The 23886-nt window shown below is 34.8% G+C and overlaps 1 protein-coding gene across 3 annotated transcripts in view; it reads right to left on the bottom strand.

Moving 5' to 3' along the window:
• The window catches only part of DYNC2H1 (dynein cytoplasmic 2 heavy chain 1), a 363910-nt gene that overhangs the window by 19790 nt on the left and 320234 nt on the right, over positions 1 to 23886 (bottom strand). The window contains exons 86-88 of one of the 3 annotated variants that reach the window (XM_027849539.1): positions 16951 to 17060; positions 16179 to 16260; positions 1420 to 1536 (exon numbers count right to left, since the gene is read on the bottom strand). In XM_027849539.1, coding sequence (XP_027705340.1) covers positions 1420 to 1536; positions 16179 to 16260; positions 16951 to 17060 — 309 coding nt within the window. The remainder of the gene's footprint in view (positions 1 to 1419; positions 1537 to 16178; positions 16261 to 16950; positions 17061 to 23886) is intronic. The other 2 variants (XM_027849540.1, XM_027849541.1) reach the window with 2 other exon arrangements.

Genomic DNA, 23886 nt, shown 5'->3' with positions numbered 1-23886 from the left:
TATGTTTTTTGAGGTGACTGGAAATTCATTTTCTCAAGTCTTCTCAAGTGATGCTTGCTAACGGATATTATTTTTTTTAATTTTTTTTTTAATTTTGGTGAGGCAATCAGGGTCAAGTGACTTGCCCGAGGTCACACAGGTATTACACGTGTCAAATGCCACTGTACCACCTAGTTGCCCCACTTTTTTTTTAACATGGATTAACATTTAACATTTTTTTAACATGGATTCCAAATGTATTTTTTAAATTAAAAGTTCCCAAAGTTGATTAGTTTGGTTTGAATTACAACTGCAGAATTGGGCTTTTTGTGTACTAGACAATGTTAATATAATCAACAATTTGATATTTTCATGCAGGAACAGTACTATAGACTTCAGATTAGGAGATAAAAGATACCATTCTGCTGCTTTGGGTTTTTATGTGACAAAAATAATTATTATAACTAGAAAATTCTGTGAAACCTTTTTTCTATTGATAAGAATACTCCTTTTGTATCTAGTTTAGGAAATATGAAAGGTAGCATTGTATGGTAGCTAGAGGGCTGGCCTTGGAGTCAGGTGATGTCTCTGATAAGGACTGGCTGTATGATCTTGGTCTAGTCATTTAATATCTCTATGTTCCAGGCAATTCTCTAAGACTGTAAGTCAAAAATGAGTTGCTGGTCTGCCTTCACTAAGGAAATTTTCTCATTTGGAGTTCCTAGCACCTATTAAAGCATAGATTTAGAGCAAAAATTAGGCAGTACGTTAGACATTGAGATTTGTTTGTAACTAGGTCTAATGATATATGAAACTTTTAGCTACTTTGCACATCCTTTTAACTTAATTTCTGCATTTTATTTAACATGATAACTAGATATGATAGTATTAGTTTATATAAATCTGTTTTATTTTAAAAAGTCCTACACAATATTCCACATATTCCATTTTTCAAAATTCTGCTGATTATTAGAGTCTTCAAAGGAAGGGGAAACATAACTAATATTTTCATAACATTTAGTTCTAGAAGAAAAGTGGGAGATAATATAATAAAATCGCCTCATGTTACAGAAGAAGGCAGTCAGGCTCAGAGGAGTTAAGTGTCTTGCCCACAATTACAAAGAAAGTACATAACAAAACCGTCCTATGAACTCAGGTCTCTTTTGATTCCAAATCCAGAGCCCTCTATTCCATCTTTGTTAAACATTTTCATGTTAAGGCTATGCAAGCTTTAGAAAATGACATTAAATTTGAGTCTTTCCATAGTAAACAAATTCTTATAAAACCTTAAAATTAAACTTCAGCAATGAATGAAATGCTTTTCTAAAAACTGGTCAAATGTATCAAACTGAATATGGTACTCTATTACTTAAAAAACAAACAAACAAAAAAACAATTAATCATAGGACTTAACAGAGATAGCTCTTAAAAAGCTTGTACCTGTGGAATCCAGGACATATAACAAGGGAGGACTGAAGACACACTGGGAGAGTCATGCTGGTTTTCAGAGAGTCGATTTCCATCAAAACTGCATCCTTCCAAGAGTAAGCCACTGATCTGTGTTAAAAATGTATAAAATATTAAAATTTAATCATACCATCAGTAATTATAATGCATCTTAATAAAGTCAAAAATAATATTTCCTATCATAAGTAAGGATCCAAAGAGTGGGAAACTAAAACTTCTAATGTGACGTGTGAGAAAAGTGCTACTTTATAGTAAGACATCAGTTTTCATGGCAATTTTCTTTAAACTCAATTTTCATTTTTAGTAAATGATTCAAGAAGTAACTACGCATCAGCAATGATGTAACTATAGGTAGCGGGCACTAGATACTGATCTTAGCAAAATACACACTTATGAGTCATGTCAATAAGAGAAAAGCAAATCAAAACTGGAATATTCATTTCTTTCTTCATACATCTGGCATTACCTTAAAGCAAGAGAAATTTTTTTTAAATGCATAAAAATAAAATGCTGTTGAATCAAGTGTTCCATTATTTGAATTATTCAAACCTGCACTGCATATTTCTATCAGGCTAGAAACATTTACCATGTTTTAGATTATTATAATTTCAAACAGTGCAAATTTTACTATATGTAATCACTCCATGGGATTCCTTAGTTATACTAATCTTAGTAAAGTAGAAGTAAAAGCAAAATAAGAAGTAGACATATAGTCCTGATGAGGAAGTTATACACATGGCAATAGTTGCTGGGAAGTTTTTACCCCCACAGTCCTTGGCATCATTGAAAGTGGATCTGTCAGTGGAAATGACATTAAAGACAAAGCACGTGCATCTGCTTTGCTTCTGTACACTCAGGACCATAAGACCTCTCTATATGATTCACAGTTAAAACCTCCCATACATTAGAATATGAGCTTCTCCAGAACAGGGCCTGTCTCCCTTTTCCATTTGTATCCCTAGTGCTTTGCACATAAAAAGTACTTAATGCTTTTTCCCTGCTTCATTCCAGTTCATCTTAGCCATTCTTGATCCATCAGCTGCTAGTGCCCACTCTCCCAAAAATTTAGTTCATACGTACAGTATTTATATATACTTATTTATGTACACGTTGCCTCCCCTGATAGTCAACACGTATGAATTAACTTCACACGGTGTGCCAGCATTTTGCTAAGAACTGGAAATAGAATGTAAGCTCCATGAAGGCAGGGAAATAATTTTTATCTTTGTTTCCATATCACAGTGGAATAGTGACACAGTAAAACAGTGACAATTCTTGTTGATTAACTAATTGGTAGATCATGGGTTCCCTGATAGCATGAATGGTATATTTTACTGATTTTTGTATTTTTAAAATAGTTCAACGCTCTGCATCTGTTGTTCAGTCATTCAGTTGAGTCCAATTCTTTATGACCCCGTGGACTAAACTGTCTCTGGGGTTTTTGTGGCAAAAATACTAGAGTGGTTTGTCATTTCTTTCCCCAGTGGATTAAAGCAAAAAGAAGTTAAGTGATTTGCCCAGGGTCACTCGGCTAGTAAGTGTCTGAAGCTAGATTAGAGCTCAGGTCTTCCTGACTACAGGCCCAGTACTCTATCCACTGAGCCACCTAGCTGCCTCTTTCCTCTGCACCTAGCAGGTGATATTAATAAATACTGGACTGATCTGAAATATAAAAAAATCTTCGTGAAGGACAATGTCTATTTATAACAACAACTATGTATACATATATATATATATATGTGGAGAGAGAGTGTATGTGTGTGTGTACATGTGTATACACACACACACACACACACACACACACTAAAGGCAATCAGGGTTAAGTGATTTGCCCAGGGTCACATAGCTAGTAAGTGTCTGAAGCTGGATTTGAATTCAGGTCCCTTCTGACTCCAGGGCCAATACTCCATCCACTGTGCTACTGGCTGACCCAATAACTTTATATTTTAAAAAATATTTATGCCTTTTTAAAAAGTCTTTTCTGTGGAAGATCTCTTTATCTCGTCGGAAGACAAGAAATACTTCTTGAATTAATTTGTCGCTTTCTTCATATTTTTAATCACAGTCAAGTCCTTGTAATTTTCTCAGCCTAATATACAAAGTTGAACTTGCTAAACAATATAATAAACATTCTTGTAAATATAACGGCAGTATTTAAAGCTTTAATTGACTAATACATAAAAACACAGAATTTTGGAGCTGGAAATGTTGTAAGCTGAAAGAATTAACACCATTTCTATATGCACCCATCTTAGATACAGGGAGACTCTAGCTTTTAAACAATAGCATTTAGCTGACTTCTTCCTATAGGTGTCAGGTGGTTTTCTAGTGGAGGGCTCTCAACCTCACCATAAGTTTAGCAGAGGCCACTTCTGAAAATATGACCTAATGAACCAGTAAGCCTAAATAAATCTAGATAGATTCAATCAGTTCAATCGTTACTTTTTATTTACTCTCTGGTCAATTTTCAGATATTATTGCCTTTTTCCTAAGTGCATTTTATTGAATGTCTTTCTATACTTTTACTTTAATGAATGGGATAATGTATACTTCTTATTTATGGTGCTTGCCTTTAAATTCTCATATTCTCTCTCTCACCCCCTCTCTCCTTCCCCACCCTCTCCCTCTTTTCCTCCCTGCCTTTGCCTACTCAAAACTTTGATAAAAATTTCAAGTGCATTGAGAGTTATTAATCTTACTTTTCATCCAATATGATTATTTGCTATTAACATCCCACTTCTTGCTTCAGCATGATGTATGCATTCATTGTTTGCATTCATTCAGCAAACACTAAAACAATTCTTCTCAAAGCACTAGGCTAGATGCAAGGAATTAGCATCAACTTTACTAATTTTGTATTACTGGACTTAGAAAGCTGAAATAAATATCATTTTTATAATTTCTAGAAATGTTTCTCCCTAAGCATAATGAGTTATTCTTTTCCATTCACATGTCATAGTAAGAAGATAGCTGTTCAGGGAGGCAAATCAACTAGAAATAGATGAGGGTATGATTCTGGCATGATTTAGAACTTGTCTCAATCACTACGCTAGGTCTTCAGATAAAATTTAATAGTGGTAGGACAGAATCAGTACTTATCTGGGTTGTCCCCATCCGGTCACAAAGATTAAGCTAATTGTTTACCCAAAAGTCAAGCAATCCCAATAGACAAGGAGAACATCAAGGCAAGGTAACCCAAAGCATATCAATAAAAACCTATTTTTTTTTAAAAGGCAAGGAAGCTCTTGGGGACGAATCAAGCTATATCACCATTGATACTTAATGGTCTTAGAGTATGTTGTTGTGGCTTCTTGATCACCTAAAGCCATAAAAAGATCATACTTTTGCAGGGCTACCTAAACTTTCTATGAGATTTCAGTATGAGACTGCCATATTTTGGTGGGCAGAATGAAAAGAGGCTTCCCTTACTAAGGGCATTGATGTATTACCACTACACTGATGATATAATGTTGATTTAGCTTAATGAGATCAGAATGACTGAGGTCCAAAAGGGGATGGTGGCCCATCATGAGGGATAAAGTATGGAAAATCAATTCTAAGAAAATCCAGGATCCAGCCCACTCAGTCAAGTTTGGAGGGGAATATAGTGGATGGGGGATAACCAAATAAGCTACTGATACTTGCCTCCCCACAATCTAAAAAAGAATTACAGAGGCTTACTGTATTCTTCAGGTTTTGCGGAACCCTCATTACATACCTGCATATCCTGATTGCTTCCCCTGTTTACTTAGTTATGTGCAAGTCCACCTTTTTAGTAGGAACTATAACAGGCTACAGTTCTGTTAGACCTAAAATAGTCCATAGGACTTCTCCCTTCCTGTTCAAGATGTATAAAAGCAGTTGGTCATGTAAGACTACAGCTCAGGAGAGAGATTGGGGCTAAATATGAAAATGTGGAAATCTGCATAAAGAAGATAACGTGAACCCACTAAAGAGATACTATAGAGAAAAAAAGAAAAGGCTTAGAGTAGAGCCTTGGGGGACACCCATGGCTAATGGGTGTGATATAGATAAGAAATGACAAAAGTACCTGAAAAGAGTTGGTAAGACATATAAGAGAAGAAGTGAGAGAGAAAACACAGTCATGAAAATCTAGAGAAAAGAGAGTATTCAGGAAAAGAGTATGATTGATAGCATCAAATGATAACAGAAATAAAGAAAGATCAGGATTGATAAAAGGCCATTTGATTTGGCAACTGAGTGGTAAATAATTTGGTAACTAAAGAGAGGGAAGTTTCAGTTGAATGATGAAGCTGGATGTCAGATTGTAGCCATTATTGGATGTCCCTAATCTTGGGGAAGCAAGGAGCCCGGCACTGGCAGTACTGGAAAAGGAGGAGCACAAAGAAGAGGAATAAAAGGGGGAAGAAGGAAAAGGAGAAAAGAAAGCAAAGAAGTAGTAAAAGATAGCAAAAACAAAATATGTTAACTCCCCTATCCATCCCAGAAAGAGTGAACAAATGTGGAAGAGAACTAAGGCCAGAAATTCCAGGCTTTGCCTCTGTTCTTTGGAAGGACAGAATCCCAGATTTCAATGATTTGGTCTATGTAAGCTAGTGATGAGGAGCAGGAGCATCACGAGAACAGATGATGATACAGCCTCTGACACAGCCGCTGATGCTTTATCACAAGTCAGTCATCCGCAGTAAAGTAGCTAAGAGATTATTGCCATCTTTCATGCAGCCTGTCTTGGTGCCATGCTGATACCAAGACTTGTTCTGCAATACAATGCTCTCCAGCCTATCAGCGTGAATATATTTCTCTTTGGACCCCTACTGGGAGAATAATACCAAATTTCTGACCCTCTACAGGCCTTCGCAAAGGAACTTCCTTTCTTTCCTTCCTTCTTTCCCAAGGCTTAGACAAAGACTCTCCCAGCATCTAGACATTCAATAATACCACAAAGTAAAGAATCCCTTCATTCTTTGTGAAAACTGTTAACAAAGTTAACAGTTAAAAAACCTGTTAAAAAAGCACGGCACCTCCCAACAATATCACCCTTTTGTTCCCCAGATAAGAAAGGTATTTCTGGATTATTCCTTCCCTAGGTATTCCAGAGGTCTTAGGCTGAAATGGTCCTTTTGAAATCACTTAGAAAGGAGAAGAAATCCATTAACAGACCTATAATTTAATTAGCATATATAATCAGTTGGGAATTAAAGAATGGTGACAGTGATATACTACATGAAAAGATAAACTATGAAATAATACTCTATGAAGAATATTTTGGTTTGTATGCTCCTGGAAAAAGGACAGGCCACATATACCTAGCTCACATTTTGTTTAAAAGTCCTAGGCTTTATATGTCAAGTATATTCAATATTTTTTGAAAAATAAGTAAATATTGAATATAGTATAAAATTGGATCTCTGTTCTTAAAGAGATGTTCTAATACTCGGATATATTGATCTCATCGATGTGGGTATTCCTGTAACAATCGAAGGTCACAAATCATTTGTATCTGCTTATCCTATGCAACTCTTGTCCATGTCTACAACTGAGTTAAGATGTGGTCCTACCTAATATGGTGGTATGCATCTTGACATTCTCCTGTCATTTTGATACTAATGGAGCATTCCGGGCCTCCATCAGTTATCACTCACCATTGTCTTATGATAAAATCATCTTTTTTGATCATGCATTTGTTTGATAACATTCTTTATACCACTTCTGTATAATTAACTAATCACAGTATGTTGTAGCTTAATTGAAATGGTAAAAATTGGGAGGACAGGAATTCTTATTATTCAGTGAGGCACAGCTCAAACAGCCCTGATATGTAGTCAGAGGAGGTGAGTTCAATTCTCAACTCTGCTACTTACCACCTATGTTACTAGGGCAAGTCACTTAAACTCTCTGGGCTTCAGTTTCCTCACTGCTAAAATGAGATGATTGGACTAAGTGACCTTTAAGGTACCCTCCAGCTCTAAATCTAAGATTCAATGGTCACTGCTTGGAAATGGAATCTAGATTATGCTTCTACACCTCAGAAAAGAAAGTGTAATTCACTTTAATAGAGTAAAAGGCAACTGCTACTTAGCCTTGTAGTCTACTATATGAGCAAGGAAATTTGTTCTGCATGTGGGAATATGTTATTTACACACTAAATATCCTCATTTTACTTCTTCAGTGGGTTAAGTTTATATATTCATAATTTCAATATAAAAGATTAAGGAAGCAAATTATTAAGTAATGAAAAAAAACCCTTAGCAACTCTTCAGTTCTAGTACCATGGAGGATGTATAATTCATGCACTATGAATGGGAGGAAAAACAAATTGGAACAAGTATGATTTCATTACTATCTTCTAGAAATGAAAGCATGGACTTTGATTTACATAGCATCAAAGCATAATGGATATCATTTAAATTTTAAATGGGAAATAAAGCATCCTCCAAGAGCACATACACTGAGAATATTATATTTAGAAAAGCTGTCAGATATTCAAATAAATTAATCTCCTCATTTTCTCTTAAATTCAACAATCCAACTTTTAAATGACAAAGATGACACCTTTAAATAATTTATTATCAGAGCTTGTATAGAGATGTTACATTTTTCTCAAAATATGTCTCATTTTAAGGCGAAGTGCTTTAGTATTTAAAGAATTTGTCAATTCATCACTGTGGATATACAACTGCTATATGTGTAAAACAAACAAACAAAAAGTAGCTAGCCTTTGAGAATGCTGTGGCCAGCCTGGAGCCTCTCCAAACTCTGCTAGGTTTGTCCTTAGACAACAATTAATAGTCCCATCACCAAGGCCATACTTGGAGCTTTTCTGACTTGATAGGACCTGATGGAGCTTGTGCTCCACTGTTCCAGACTTTGAAACTCCAGGCTCTCCTCCACATCACAATCAGACATTGGAAAAGGAATTTAGTGATGGTGTACCTGATTTAGAGAAATATGACAAATCTGACAGAATGAATATAGAACTACAACTCATTACTGGGTTAAATAGCTTACAATGAAAGAAGGATCACTTAAGGAGACAGTAAGTGTTTAATATGAAACATGAAAAAAATAATAAAACATTTCTAAGGCCATATCTACACTCAATGTTTCCATGTAGTCTGTCAACTTGTGCTAGCTCTTCAGGCAGATATCAGAACTTTCAGTGGCCTATTACCAAGGGATCACAGCTAAGAACAAGGAACAGGAAGCAGAAATTGACATTGGATTCTTCTGAGTTAAGAGCCAAAAAACAATAGGTTAAGACTGTTAGCATGTGGAACTAGAAGAACAATGTATCACACATTTTGATACATTCAGACTAATCATGAATAGTCAGAGAAGACAGTGTGATATAGAAAAGAAACAGCTGGCCTCTAAGCCAGGAAGATTGAGGTTCAATTTCTACTTTTTGAAATATATTCATTGTGTGACCCTGGAAAAGTTACTTCATCATCACTGTCATCATCATAACGATTACCACAAAAATAATACTAGCTAGTGTTTATGTAGCATTTTAAGGTTTGTGAAGCACTTTGCATATGGTATCACATTTGATCCTTGCAACAACCCTATGAGGTAGATGGTATTAGTATCTACGTTATGGCAATAAGGAAACTGAGGAACAGAGAGATTAAGTGACATGCCCAGGATCATAAAGCTAAATGTCTAGGGGCAGGATTCAAACTCAGACCTTCCTGACTCTAGTCCAAAACTCTATCCACTGAACTATCTTAGTGTATGAGGCAACTCTTTAAGGCAGTAAGTTGCAGAGAAGCTGGCAAGTAGCACTGGTAGAAGAAGTTTCTCATTTGCAGTTCCCTACACCAATGAAATCATGGGTCTAATTCTGGACCCAATATGTTTGAATCTAGAGAAAATATATTACATGCAAATTTTATAAGATATTTATGTTACTTGTTACAATATTTATATTTATAAATCCAAATATACTCTTTCTATCCATTCCTCTTTTTAAAAAATGAAGTTTAGAAACCTTATCTGAAATCAAATGAAGATAAACTCATCCCTAAATCCTTAATATAAAGCCTGAAATACCATATTATAAATATATAAATACATATATATATTTATGTGTATGTGTGCAGAATAGATATTGAAAACAGTGCTATCAACAGGTATATACTTTATATTAAAGTATATTTTTCATACTTTATATCCAATATATATATGAAGATATACTGAGACATAGAGTGTTTGTATATATATTAGACATCATCTACATACATCCTAATAAGTTATTTGTTATATTATATTAAGGGTTTAGAGAAAGTCTGTTCTAATCATTAATTCCTTTATGTATATGTCACAAGTCCCTGAGTAAGGGAGCAATTACAGAAAATGGATCTCATTTAGAGGAATTTTATTGAAAGGATTTCTTATTGAGGCTACCTCCTGACATCTATGAAAATGTACTACTTGAATTTAACTTAAATAATTATTGGATCAAAGGATCAATGTGTATTCCTACCATTGTCAATTTACCACTTCCTCTAATTATCCTTTAATTCTTTTGCTTGTAAGATGCAGTCATCTCAATTTAACAAAATAGATACAGAATAGTATCATTATATCAAAAAGCTGTGGGCCCCAAACTGTTATTTACATATGAATTTCCAGTCAAAATAAATTGTGCTTTTATGTGAAATATACACTTAATGAGACTATAGAGACAGCTCACAGAATTATAGAATCTCAGAGGTCAGTTAGTACAGCCTATACCTAACAACTGATATCCTCTAAGAGATTAGCAAGCCTTTGCTTGAATATCACCAGTAATGTGACCATGGAACTTCCCCCTTTCTTAGAGTCCTGGGCACTGGAACATTTCTTCACCCCTGGTCCATAAGGCCCAAGAAAAGACATGGGCTTCGGTTCTTCTATTTGCAGACATAAAATAACAAAGTTACAAAATGGATTCAGGATTTAGTGTGAAAAGATGGTCAGTGATTATGTCTTCACTCCAAATACTCAAATATATTAGGTATGTTGATAGTCCCTTTTAAAAACTTCATAATTAATAACTTAAGTGTTAATATTCTATATTTAGAAAATGAATGTTAATTTTTAAAATATGCCATGTTGACAGTTAAAAAGATTGAATTTCTTTTCATAATAATAGAAAAATAACTGCAACCAACTATGACTGTCTCAATATACTTTAAGTTACTTACCTATGAATCAATTCAATTTTGAAGGGACCATATATAACAACAAGTATACTTGTGCAACTCCTGGTTTTTTGATTCAGAAATCTGTTAGTACCAGCAACAGTAGCCATTTTGTTCACTAAAGGTTAGCCCCAAATAATCCATTCATTTCATAACTGACCCTAAATAACTACCAACTTAACAACTTGACCTCTACTAACTCAAATGTGAACATTTTGGTTTCATTCTAAAATTGAAATGAATGAATATATTAAGTGCTGGACCAAGAGCTGGAAAGACCTGAGTTTCAGTTCCTTGCTCTGATATTTACTGATTATACAATCCTGGATAGGTCACTTAACATCCCTGATTTTTAGTTTCCTTATCTGTAAAATGGTGATCCTATCTCAGAATAGCGTTTTATGAAATTTAAACATTATGTAAATGTGAGTTGTAGTTATACTCAACATGGATGTATCAAAAATGGTCTAGGCATTTTAAAGGTAAAATACATCAATAAAGGAAGAGTGGAGGAAGAGGCACAGATAATTGGATTACTTGGCAATCTCAGTAGATGGCTTGTTTATGGTTAATACCAGCAGATACAACAAAATGTTTTTTTTTAATTAATAATCTGGGACTCATTGACATGCTGCTTGCTCAACTCAATTTTTCTTTAACTCAGAAATTCCTGGTAGCAGCAACAGTCTTTTTTTAGAAAAAGATTTTTGGTAAAAAACAACCACAAAAAGGTACAATTTAATCTAAGAAAATATTGAAAGAGCTGGAAAAAATCTGAAGATACATAAAGTTCTATTAGAGAGTGTATTTTTCCTGCCTAGGGGAAAGCAAAACAAAAAAGAAAAGAAAAAATATTTGTCACAAGACGGCAAGGGAATGAAACGGGTAAACCACATTCCAAGAGAGAAATGTGGCAGGTACTTGCCTGTGAGAACAAGAAGGTAGAAAGGCTGATGCCTGAGAGACCTGCATTCAAAACATACAACCAGCTACTTGTGAGCTATCTGTAAGGTATGTATTCGAAGATACTAGTCTGAGTCAACTGCTCATATGTCAGTTGGGACAGCATGAGAATGGAGTATTACATTAGTAAGTATTAATTGTTAAATGGTAATTTTAGCCAGTGTATAATAATAATACCTTACATTTATCTGGTGTTTTACAGTTTACATGCAATTTCCTATAGATATGGATATGTGTGTATACACATCTATATCCATATACACCCACATCTAACTCATGATATTTAGCATGGTAGAGTAAAAAGAAAACCAGAATTGTTATAAAAAACCTCAGTTTGGCTCTTGGTTTTGCCATTTAGAAGCTGTTTGACCATGGACAAGTCATTTAATCTCTCTGAGTCTTAGTTTCTTCATCTGCAAAATAGGGATAACAATACTTATGCTACTTACTTCACATGACTGCTATGAGAAAATGCTTTGTAAATAGTTAAGTACTATATAAATGGATAATGATATTACTTGGTTCTCACAAAAACTTTCTGAAATTAGCAGGACAAGTATAAATATCCCCATTTTACAGATAAAGAAACTAAGGCTCAGAGAGGTTGTGATATACCCTCACTCCCACGGTTAGAAAATAAGTAAAGACTGGAAATTAATTTTTCTGACTTCAAGTCCAATATTCCTTCTACTAAATAGCATGGACTCATAACACCTATAAGATACTTTTGTGTTTGAAGTATTTTTTTTAACTGGTGGTCTCACTGACTAGTAGAGGCTAGAGGCCATGACATACAAAGTTCAAATGAAAGAATCTAGAGATATCTGGCACGGAGAAGACAGGAAGGGATATGATTGGTGTCATCAAATATCTGAAGGACTCTGGTAGAAAACCCTAAGTGGAGTTATTCATGGCCCTGGAAGGAAGAACTGGGAATAATAAGTAAAAGTTCAAAAAATCAGATAGAAGCTTGATTCAAGGAGAAAAAATAAACAATATTCTAACAATTTTATACCCCCAAATAGAATGGGCTACATTGGGAGACTGTGGATTACTGTATTGCTATCTATGTCTTCTCATACTTCCGTTAATTTTTTTCTTTTTACATTTAGATGTCATACTATTGGAACATACACATTTAATATTGATATGATTTTTTTTATGGTTTAGTTTAGCAGAATATTATTTCTTTATCTGTTTATATGATGAATATTCATTTTTGTTTTGTCTGACAGCATGAATGCAAATTCTGCTTTGGAGGATTTACCTAAAATATAGTAAATTCTGTTCTAGCCTCTCATTTTTATTCTATATATGTAAGCTTTTCAGATACACTGCTTGTTAGCAAGAAATTGTAGGATTTGCTGTTTAAACCACGCATATTTAGAGTTATGAGTTAGGTTTATATTTTCCTCCATTTGTGTCTCTGGGGCATTTCTTTTAATCTGAATTAAGATTTTCTTTTTTGGGGGCAGCTAGGTAGCGTACTGGACAGAGTACCAGCCCTGAAGTCAGGAGGACCTGAGTTCAAATCCAGCCTCAGACCAAACACTTGACACTTACTAGCTGTGTGACCCTGGGCAAGTCACTTAACCCCAACTGCCTTAAAAAAAAAAAAAAGATTTTCTTTTTTGTTCTTCCTCTCTGAATTCTGTACTTTGTTCCTATTATTAGCTTCACTTGTTCTACATTAAAGTAACCTTTCTTCAGGCACTCTTTCCTTAACATCAACTCTTACTTTTTTTATTTGGTAATAATGATGAAGTACTACACTACAGTAGAAATTTTCCTGTGGTCCAGTTTTGTCTCCTGCCTTCTATATGATCATTTTCGTTCCCATTTTCCATGCATTAATTTCCTTTACAGGGAGGGACAATATTTATTGAGAGGTTAATAATGCTTTAAATGTCTTTGTATTCCCCTTTCCTTCTAATTTCAGTAGCACCTATGTTCATTTATCTCTCTAGGTTTTTAACTAAATTCTCCCCTCCCCTTTGAAGTTTTCAGTGATTCTAATCTTTACTTGGGCAGCTAGGTGGCCCAGTGGATAGAGCACTGGACCTGGAGTCAGGAAGATTCACCTCCTTGAGTTCAAATTTGACCTCAGACACTTACTAGCTGTGTGACCCTGAGCAAGTCACTGAGGTAACTGCCTCAGTTCCTTATTTGTAAAATGAGCTGGGGAAGGAAATGGAAAACCACTCCAGTATCTTTGCCAAGGAAGCCCCAAATGGGGTCACAAAGAATCCGACATGGCTGAAATGACTCAACAACAAAAGTCTTCAGTCAAAATTGTGGAGATGAGCCGTCCTGGGAAGCTTAGTGAATTGCTCATCTGCCACATGGCACCCACTGGAGAGAAGTGAGGCCACCATTTTGGGGCCTTATAGGATCAGCAATATGAGATGCCATGATAGCATATATTTTATACAAGAATGTTCACTACTCTCCTTTTCATTTTTTTTTTAGATATCAGTACTGTTTTCGTCATTTTCTTACTTATTAGATATAATTTTTGAAGTCTGAGTTAAGTAAAGATTTTCAATGATCTCAAGGTCTTTAATTTTTCCCTTTTTCAGATTTTAGTATTCCTGAAAATTACATCTTATCAAATGAGGATGAGAATTAAATGAGATATTTGTAAAATACTTAACACAATGTGTGGAACATCATTAGGTGCTTACTAAATACTTATTCTCTTCCCATCCCCTTCCCTTATTTTGTCTTAATCTAGATTCGGGGTATTTGGCTTTTTTTTTTTTTTGATTGCTCTATACTGTTTGGCAATATGGTTGCATGACTTTGAGCAGTGGGTAGCGTTAACAAAGAACAGTACAAAGCCCTTACCTAAATTCATGAGATCTATTTTCAAATTTATTTTCATATAGGACTAGCACAAGATGAAAGCATTCACTTCCTTGATCATGCCCACTGATGTTGATCAGTATCATCTGCACTGAAGCATTTCTAGTAGGTGGGGCACTGATATATCTGATTTGGTCTGATGTATTTTGCTTTTCTCTGTACTAGAGTATGAATGAACATTGATTGTTTCAGTGCCCTCTGTTTCAAGCTGATCATCATGATGATTACACATAGGGCCAGCCTGTAACCTTGTGCTGCCCCCTCTTTTTCTTAGATTTGTTGGAACAGTTTCATCAAGTTGGCCAGGCTGGTAACCCAAGCGGTGGCATAGCCAGAGCCCAATTGGTCAGCATTTCAGGGGTCTTGCCAGGTCTTCATGGCTACCTTAACAGGTCTCAGGGCACAAAGGCTCCCTGCTTTCTATCACCTGGCTACCAATGCTTTTCTTTGCCATTGTCCTCACCCTTCATCACATAGATGCTAGGCTGGGTTTTCAGCAGGTTAGTAGCAGCGGCGGCAGCAATAATAGTAGTAGCATTAGTAGCCTTTATAAGGTACTAAAAGGATACGTGGAAAATAGGAAATGTGTCAGAAAACTATGGATAAGCAAACGTCCCAATATTTAAATAGAGAGCAATGAACTCTAGAACATACAGGCTCATAGTTCGAATTGAATCACATACAAAATTTTACAATCTATAATTAAATGAACTGTTTATGAGTTACTTAGAAAGGGAAGCAAGCTTAACTGGACTGACAGAACAGGTAAAGGGAGTTGTCTGTGGTTAAGAAGGTAATAGATCTGGGATCTGAAGGGAGGACCTCTGACATATCTTCTGACATGGATTTGAATCCCAGCTCTGATATTAGCTGTGTATCCCCCTAGATTTCAACTTCCTCATTTGTAAGGGAGATCTTAGGGTCTTGTACTAAATCCTATTATCCTATGATTCTAAAGCATTTGCTTCTCCCACTCCATCATATTGCCTTTTATGATGAGGGAATTTGAAATTGTATCATATAAGGATTATAGGGAGTAATTAGGGATGGCTAATCTGGAGAATAGGACTCTTAAGGGAGGCATATCTGTCTTTTAATATCTGAAGAACTATCATGTGAAAGAGGGATTAGATTTATTTTGTTTGACTGAAGAAGGCAATGCTAAGCAGAAATGGCAGAGAGGCAGAATTAGAGCTCAATACAAGTAAGAACTTTTAAATAATTAGAGCTATGTAAAAATGGAATAGGCTGCATTACATATAGTGAGCTTCCTATAAACATATGCATTTAAACCCAGGATAGACTGCCATTTGTTAGGAGTATTATAGGTGGTATCTGATAAGGGCTGAAGTTTGGGGCTGTTTCTACCTCTGGGATATGAGGCTTAAAAAAACCCACCAGTTAACGCAGTTCTTGATTTCTGCTGTTAGATGGCCAAAATTTTTAAGGTATGTAATCAAACAAATGCCTAGGTTGTTTAAGATTCCTTCCCAGGAAGCTAATTTTTCATCTTCAATGTCAATAGAAATTTCTGTATTTTTGCTATAAAAGAATAGTATTTCATGATGGATCCTGAATTGTTTTGATCATAAAGATTTACCAGATATAATAATTTATCTGGTCGTAATCAGTTGACTCATCATGTTAAAATTGATAACACCCTAATGATCTTGTTATAATCTCTTAGGGGTAATATAAGTTTAAGATGCAGTACAACATGTATAATCTGTCTAGTACCTTAACTTGGAGTTTTGCTTCCGGTAGTCGACCTTTCCACGATGCTACAAATTTAAGGCTATCCACCGAACAACTCATTACCCTGTAAAAATATCATTTCAAATGCTATGTATGAAACTATCAGAAATATGCATTCCAATGAAAAAGACTATATAAATAAGATAAACAAATTTGTCTTTATCCAGAATCGCAACTAGAAAGTTCAAGTAATTATAATTTTCAATAACACTCTTAAACTCTACTTGATATCCATAATGTCAAACTTTAGTTCAAGTTTATAAGTGCCTTCTACAAGTATCACAGGAAAGGTAAAATATGTTAAATATAATTTCAATTATAAATCTACTTTATGATATTCTGATTTTCTGAAAATTGGTATTACATTTATGATACATGGCAACCTCTATGGTATATATTGTAACTCTCAATTAAAAATAACAATTTTAATTAGAACATTCCATTTACTAATGCTTCTTGATAAATGGGAGGTATTATGGAGGTTACAAATTCTTAATCAAACTATTAATATAACTTAATAATTAGGAATTCCCTTTTATAACAATTGTTTAAAAGAAAATTCATTTTTAATTTATAAGTTATTTCCATATTCAAATACTTAATAACTGATATTCTCATTGTAAAGTATTAGGAAACTATACAAGAATTAAGACCCTTTTAAAATCTATTTTTGGCAATCAAGGAAAATAATCAATAATGAATAAAATCAATATAATTGTCCTTGGGTGTATGAGGTAGATAACCTTTAATTTACCTTGCAGTTTCTTGGCGTAGAGCATTAAGAAATGTGTCTGGATGGAAGAGCTCTGAAAGGTCAAGGGTATCTGACAGTAGTGCCTGCTTTTCTGCTTTATCTACCCAGTGCTGGAGAAGTAGAGAAGAGAAAAAAAAAGTTCACTTTAGAAAATTATAATTTCCTTATTTTTTAATCTCTAATAAGTTTTTTTAAATTATGGGGACCAATGTAAAAACTACTTTAAAAAGATAATCATGGTTTATATATATATGAAATATATATATATGAAATTTTCCATTTTATATTTTGAAGTTTGTCATAATTGGTATGATATATTACTGACATCACAAATAACTCTACATAATCTTTTTACTCATTTAAATCTACTGAAAATATGGAGCTTATAAGTTCTTTATTCCTTACATTAAAATTTCTCTATTTTATTCCTAATTATGATTTTCTTATGCTAACACTGTTAATTAGTTAGTTTGTTTGTTTTTAAAGTCATTTAAGTGGCGTGCTCAGTTCAGGAACCTCTTGTTTTCTATCTTATTAAAATAAGTTTTAGGGATTTTAATTTTTCTCTGAGGACTGCTTTAGCTATGTTATATTAGTTTTAGTGTATTGTTTAATTTTTGTTATCTTTAATATAATCATTGTTTCTATCATTTGTTCTTTGACACACTCATTTGGGATATTATTACTTAGTCCATTTATTTCATGTATCTTTTATTCATGTTTCCCTTATTTATTATGTTTATTGTATGGACTATAAGGGATTAATTTATTATTTCTGCCTTTTTACATTTATTTGATTCCTTTCTGTTCTAGCAAATGAGCATTTTTATAAAGCTGAGAAGTTGAGGAAAATTGAGAAATATATATATTCTTTAATATTCTCATTTTCTACCAATTTGTTCAACTCTATGTTTTACTTCTTAATCTTTCTGTTACATTTAATCACCTCTGAGAGAGAAGTAAAAAAAGAAGTCTTCCACTATTACTTTCTTACTATAATGTTTTTGCAATTTAGCTAGCTTTTCTTGTAAAAACTTACTTCTTTGCCATTTGATGTGTATATATTTAGTAGTTATTTTCTAATTAGCCTATGATTCTTTAAGCAGAATAAACTTAGTTTTCCTGTTTGTTTCTCTTAAAACGATCAATTTATATTGTTGTCTTATCTGAGCTCACCAACTCCCACCTTTTTAGTAACTTGAAAGTTTATAGGAATTCAACTGTCTCAACACCAAGGGGACAGAACTGAAATTCTGTGCCTAAAACTGCTGCCACTACAAGTGAGTAGTGGCACAGGAAGTAGGAGGGGATAGAGCAGTTTTAGGAAGCATCTCTCAGGGACGATGCAAATGGATTAACTCGAAAAAAATCTGTGCCTAAATCTGTAGCAGCTGTAAGACCAGCGAAGTTGTGATGTGTGGAATATCAAGGGAGAGTTGGATGTGAATGGATGATACTATCAACTACTGGGGCTGATTTTTAGACATTTTTAAAAAATCAGTAATTACATTATGATGGCTTCTTTCAATTAGGGAGAAAGGAATAAGCATTTATTAAGTGTCTACTATGTGCCAGGCACTATGCTAAACACTTTAGTTATTATCTCTTGATCCTCACAACAACCCTGGGAGGTAGATGTTATTATTATCCCCATTTTACAGTCGAGAAAACGGAGGCAGACAGGTTAAGTAGCTTGCCCAGTGCCACACAGATAGTAATTATCTGAGGCTGAATTTGAACTCAGGTCTTCCTGACTCCAGGTCCAGCACTCTATCTACTATACTACTTGGCTGTTTCAGTTATCCTCTTCCTGTCATCTTCTTATCACTGAATATGTTGCATTTTAAGACTCTTGCTTATTGGAGAAGGTGGAGAGAAAGCTACCCTGAAGGCACATCTCACTGTGTTATCTACCAAAGATTTTTCAAAGCACATTTCACTCTTATCTCAAGTAATTAGGAAACTGTTTGCTTTCTATTTTCATTAATAAAAGGTATATTTTTAATTTTCTTTGTTTATATGTCCCTTTTTTACTGTTTATAATATGTGCCTCTTGTTTTATAATATTTACTTAAAGGTGTTCCTTTTATAATAATACAATTTACATTATTTTTTAAGGATTTGAAATATACTTAAATAACTCAAACTTAAAAAAATTCTTAAAATGTGTCATAGCTGGGAACATAAAGTACATAGGTTCAAACTCATTAAAAGGGCCAATATGGCTAATAAGTTAAGGGTGAAAAGTTTCTTTTCATAAAATGTTTTCATTGCTTTATACTAATGATGAACTTGCTAGTCTGTTAAGCTTACAGGCAGACTATAAAAAAAATAGCCTTCAATAAAATAACAAAAAATCCTTGAATGTAAATAGTGCCTTACTAATGCACCACATTAAAAAAAAAACTAAAAACTAAAATAATAACTGGCTTACAAATATATAAACTAAAACTTAAATAGCTTAATTTGTGGCAAGTAAATGGGGTTTTTTTGGTTTTGTTCTGTCATTTTAGTTTTCACATGTATATCCCTGATGCTTAACTGGCACACAGCAGTCAATTAATAGATGTTTGTTGAATTGAACTGAATATTCTCCATAGAAGCCAGAGCTCTAGCCTACCATTTATCTTAAATTTTTCTTACTAGCAAATGTTCATGTATTCATTATGAGGTTGTAAATTTGCTTCTCCCTCACATACAGGAAAATTTTAAAAAAAACTTGAATTTTTTCTTCCAGCCATTTCTCTCTCCCAACCCCTTTCTTTATTCCCCAAGGCAATGAGCTGGAGAGTTCACCATATAGACTCAACTTATACTCCCTATTCTCTAGCCCCAGGGTGCAAGTGACGGCCCTTAATCCCCCAAGTAAATAAATGCATGAAGAGGCAGACTTCCACAATCCTTTTACAATTTCAGTATGAACTCATAGCCCACAGGGGCAGCAGTTACAAACCTTTTCTGGTTAAGCCTCCTACATTACTCCCTTATTCCATCCTCTTAGCAGAGAACCTTCCCTCAAACTCTGCTGAGAAAACAGGCCATTTAAGGTGAATTTCCTTGTCAAAATCCTTTACATCATCCCTCATTCTTTTCTCTTTTACTTCAGTCTCTGACCAAGGGGTCATTCTACTTGTCAAGTCTAATACATCTACTTGTAACCTTCATCCCATGCCTTCCCACCTTGTTGGCAGAATGATCCCATAATCATTGTTACCTCCCCCCATATTCAATTTACTCCTACTTACTATTCATTCCCTTCTGTCTACAAACTTTCCCAGGTTTTCCCACCTTTAAAATACCCTCACCTAACCCTACCATCCCCTTTGTCTATTCTATATCTATCCTCTCTTTCAAAGGCAAACTCCTCAAAAAAGCTATCTACCTTCCTTACCTCTAGTTCCACTCCCTTTATCTCAGTGAACTAGCAACGATTAAGCACCTATTATGTGCCAAGCATGGGATATAAAGAAAAGCCAAAAAAAAAACCTAGTATCTACTGTGAAGGAGTTCACAGACTAACGAAGAGGACAACATGCAAACAATTACATACAAACAAATTATACACGGGATTAATCCGGAGTAATCTGGGAGGGAAGGTACTAGGATTAAGGAGGACTCAGAAAAGTTTCTTGTAGAAGGTGGGACTTTAGCTGGGACTGGAAAGTATCCAGAAAAACTAGGAGACACAGGTGAAGAGGGACAGGATTCCAGGCATGAGGGACAATGAATGAAATTGTTTGCAGTTAGGAAATAGAAAGTCTTGGGGGAGGAATAGCAAGGAGACTAGTGTTACTAGATTACAGCATCCATGGGAGTAATATGTAGGAAGATTGGAAAGGTAGGAAGGGCCAGGTTATGAAGGCCTTTAACAGGGAGATGATATGGTCAGACCTCCATTTTAGGAAGATCAATTTGTGAGTAGAAGATTAAGTGGATTGGGGAGACATTTTGATGTGGGGAGACCAACTAGCACGCTAATGCAATAATCCCAGATGAAGTAAGAGGCTATACAAAGGTAACTGCAGTGTCAGATAATAAAGATAGATGGATAGATATATACACATATATGCATGTATATATACATATATACACAAATATACGTACTTACGCATATCCATATGTATGTAAGATGTTATGAAGGTAGAAATGAGGAGACTTGACCATTGACTGACTGGTAAATGAGAAGTCAAAGATGACACCTAGGTTGCAAGCCTGGGAAACTGAAAGGATGTCAGTATTCTCAAGAGCAATAGGGAAGTTTGTAATGAAAGAGGGCTTGGGCTGGGTTTCAGTTTTGGACATGCAGAGTTGAAGGTGTTTAGAGAACATTCAGTTCAAGATGTCAAAAAGGCAGTTAGAGTTGTGAGGCTGGAGAGAGATTACGGTTAGATAAGTAGATCTGAGAGTCCTCTGCATAGAGATGATGATCAAAACCATGGAAATTGATAAGATTGCCAAGTGCAACATCATAGAGGGAGAAAAGAAGAGGCCATAGAGTCTTATGTGACATATATTGTTAGCAAGTGTGATGAAGATGAAAATCCAGTAAAAGAGAGAGAGAGAGGAGCAATCAGATAGCTATGAGAAAAACCAGGAAAGAATAGTGTCCCAAAAACCTAGAAAGAAGAAAATATTCAAAAAGAAGAGGCTGATTAACAATGCCAAAGACTGAAGAGAGGTCAAGAATGAGGCAATCACATAGGGCAATTAAAAGATCATTAATAACTATGAGAAAAGTTTTAGTTGAATGAAGCATGGTTTTCTTATCTGTTTATAAAAGATTAAAACACAGGTATTCATAAAAATATATTGGTAAATGTATATCTGAAAAAACACATCCCTTACCTCCCTTTTCATCTTCCTTTTAGGTTTTATCTTTCCTGATTAAAATGTAAGCTCCTTCAGGGCTGGGACTGTCTTCCTTTCTGCTTTATATTTGTATTCCCAGCACTTAGTGCAGTGACTGGCACATAGTAACAGCTTAATAAATGATTGTTCAATGAAGGACTTACTGATTTGAGTACTTCTCATATGTAAGATGCTACAGTATGCATTGTGGTAAAGAAATCTGACTCTATATCTGGTTTCCAGGAAAGCCTGTCTTTAATTCAACAAGTATTTATCAAATGCCTGATATATACAAAACACTACCAGGTCCTGTGGGAGACACAAAGGAAAAATAAGACATTACCCCTATCCCCAAGGAATTTAGAATATAGTAAGGGAGATGAGACACGCATACAGATTACTCATAATAAAAAAGTAAAGTATAATATTATGAAGGTTCTGGGAAAGAAGACATAAATATAAAAAGACATAAATACAAAGAAGATATAAATATAAAAAAGTACTTAATTACAGAAGGTAGTAAACTATAAAGGGCAAGTAAAAGTAGTCATCGTTATGGTTTAGAAGAGTCAGACAAAGCTTAGAATTGAGCTGGAACTTGGAAGATGAGCAGGAATGAGAAAGGAAATGAGGGGGAAAGAGGGTTCTAGAAAAGAATGACTTGAACAAATATGGAGATATTTGTAATTTGTTAAGCAATGTAAACTGGTCTAGATGAAGCAAAGGGTTTTTGTGTAAGAGATAGCAAGTGGAAAAGATGGAAGCCCTTGAATGCCAGGCTAAAAAGACTGGACTTTATTTTGATGGTAATAAGGAATATAAGAGTATGGAGAAAGTAACCCTCACGTTGGAGTCAGAAGAAACTAGAATTTGAAATCCAGCTCTGACCCTTACTTGCTATGATGTGAATAAGGTCAAATCATGTACTGCCAGTAAGTTTCAGGTTCAATATTGTCAATGTCTATCTTAGAGGTCTGCCGTGAGGAAAATAATTTGCAAACCTTAAAGTGTTCAAAAATATGAGATGTTATTGCCGAGTAGGGGTGAGATGTGGCACGGTGAAAGTGGTATTTTATCAATTTTTGAGCTGTCAGTGCTGTGCTGGACAAGCTGAAGGGAAAGGGAGACCAATGAGGATATTACTGCACTAGTCATTCATCTAGTTTAGTTTCTTACTTTTATATATGTTTCATTGGTTACAAAGTGATTTTATATATAGTTACTCATTTAAACCTCATTATAATGCTGGAAATAGGTAGCATACATATTGCCCCCATTTTACAGGTGAAGTAATTGAAGTATGGAGAGATGAAATGGGTCAACCTCTCAAAGAAAGTCCAAGGCTTCTTCCACAATATCATATACAAACATGTACTAAGTACCTACAATATTTACGGCATAATGTGCAGAGTGCTGGGCAAGTGGGGACAGGGGAAGGGAGGATACCAAGATGTACCAAACTTGGTTCTGAATAAACACATATAATACAAGGTAAAAGGATATCTATCTCATAAAAGGAACACCTCTTTTAGGCTGCTGTATTTCAGAAAGGGGAGATTTTACTTCTTACTAGGAGTATAGATCAGGGACAGTCACAGGAAGAAAGAAGTATTTTCTAGATTTTGAAGGATAGATAGACTTTAGGTCTATCTATATATACCTATATATCTATATATATCTAAAGGGGAAAGTAAGAGAGAGCAGCGGTAGCAAGAGTGAAGTAAAGGTGCAGTGGGTAAGTTTGGGAGTGGCTTAAACTAGGTATAATGCAATTAAAAACCAGAATGATGAAAATTCTGGTGGCTGTAAATATATCTATTTATCCTCATTTGTCTGAGACAGACTGCTCACACTGGCCCTGATACCTAGAATTCTCTCCTTCAGCATTGCCTGTTGAGTTCTACCCTTTCTTTTCCAGGTTTAACTGCGGCACCACCTCTTCCATGAACTTTCCCCAGTTGTCTCTGCCTCTACTTGAAAGTACCTGCTCTTTCTTCAAATTTCCCACAGCACTTTTCTTAGGCTTCTTATGTACATGTAACTATTAGAGTGCTATAAATCTGCGTAGACAATTTTTTAATTCCTTAT

This window comes from Vombatus ursinus, unplaced genomic scaffold (assembly GCF_900497805.2).
Source record: "Vombatus ursinus unplaced genomic scaffold, bare-nosed wombat genome assembly UNPS02007612.1, whole genome shotgun sequence".
NCBI lineage: Eukaryota > Metazoa > Chordata > Mammalia > Diprotodontia > Vombatidae > Vombatus > Vombatus ursinus.
The sequence above is the reverse complement of the archived record's forward strand: the minus strand, read 5'-3'. Positions and strand labels throughout refer to the sequence as shown.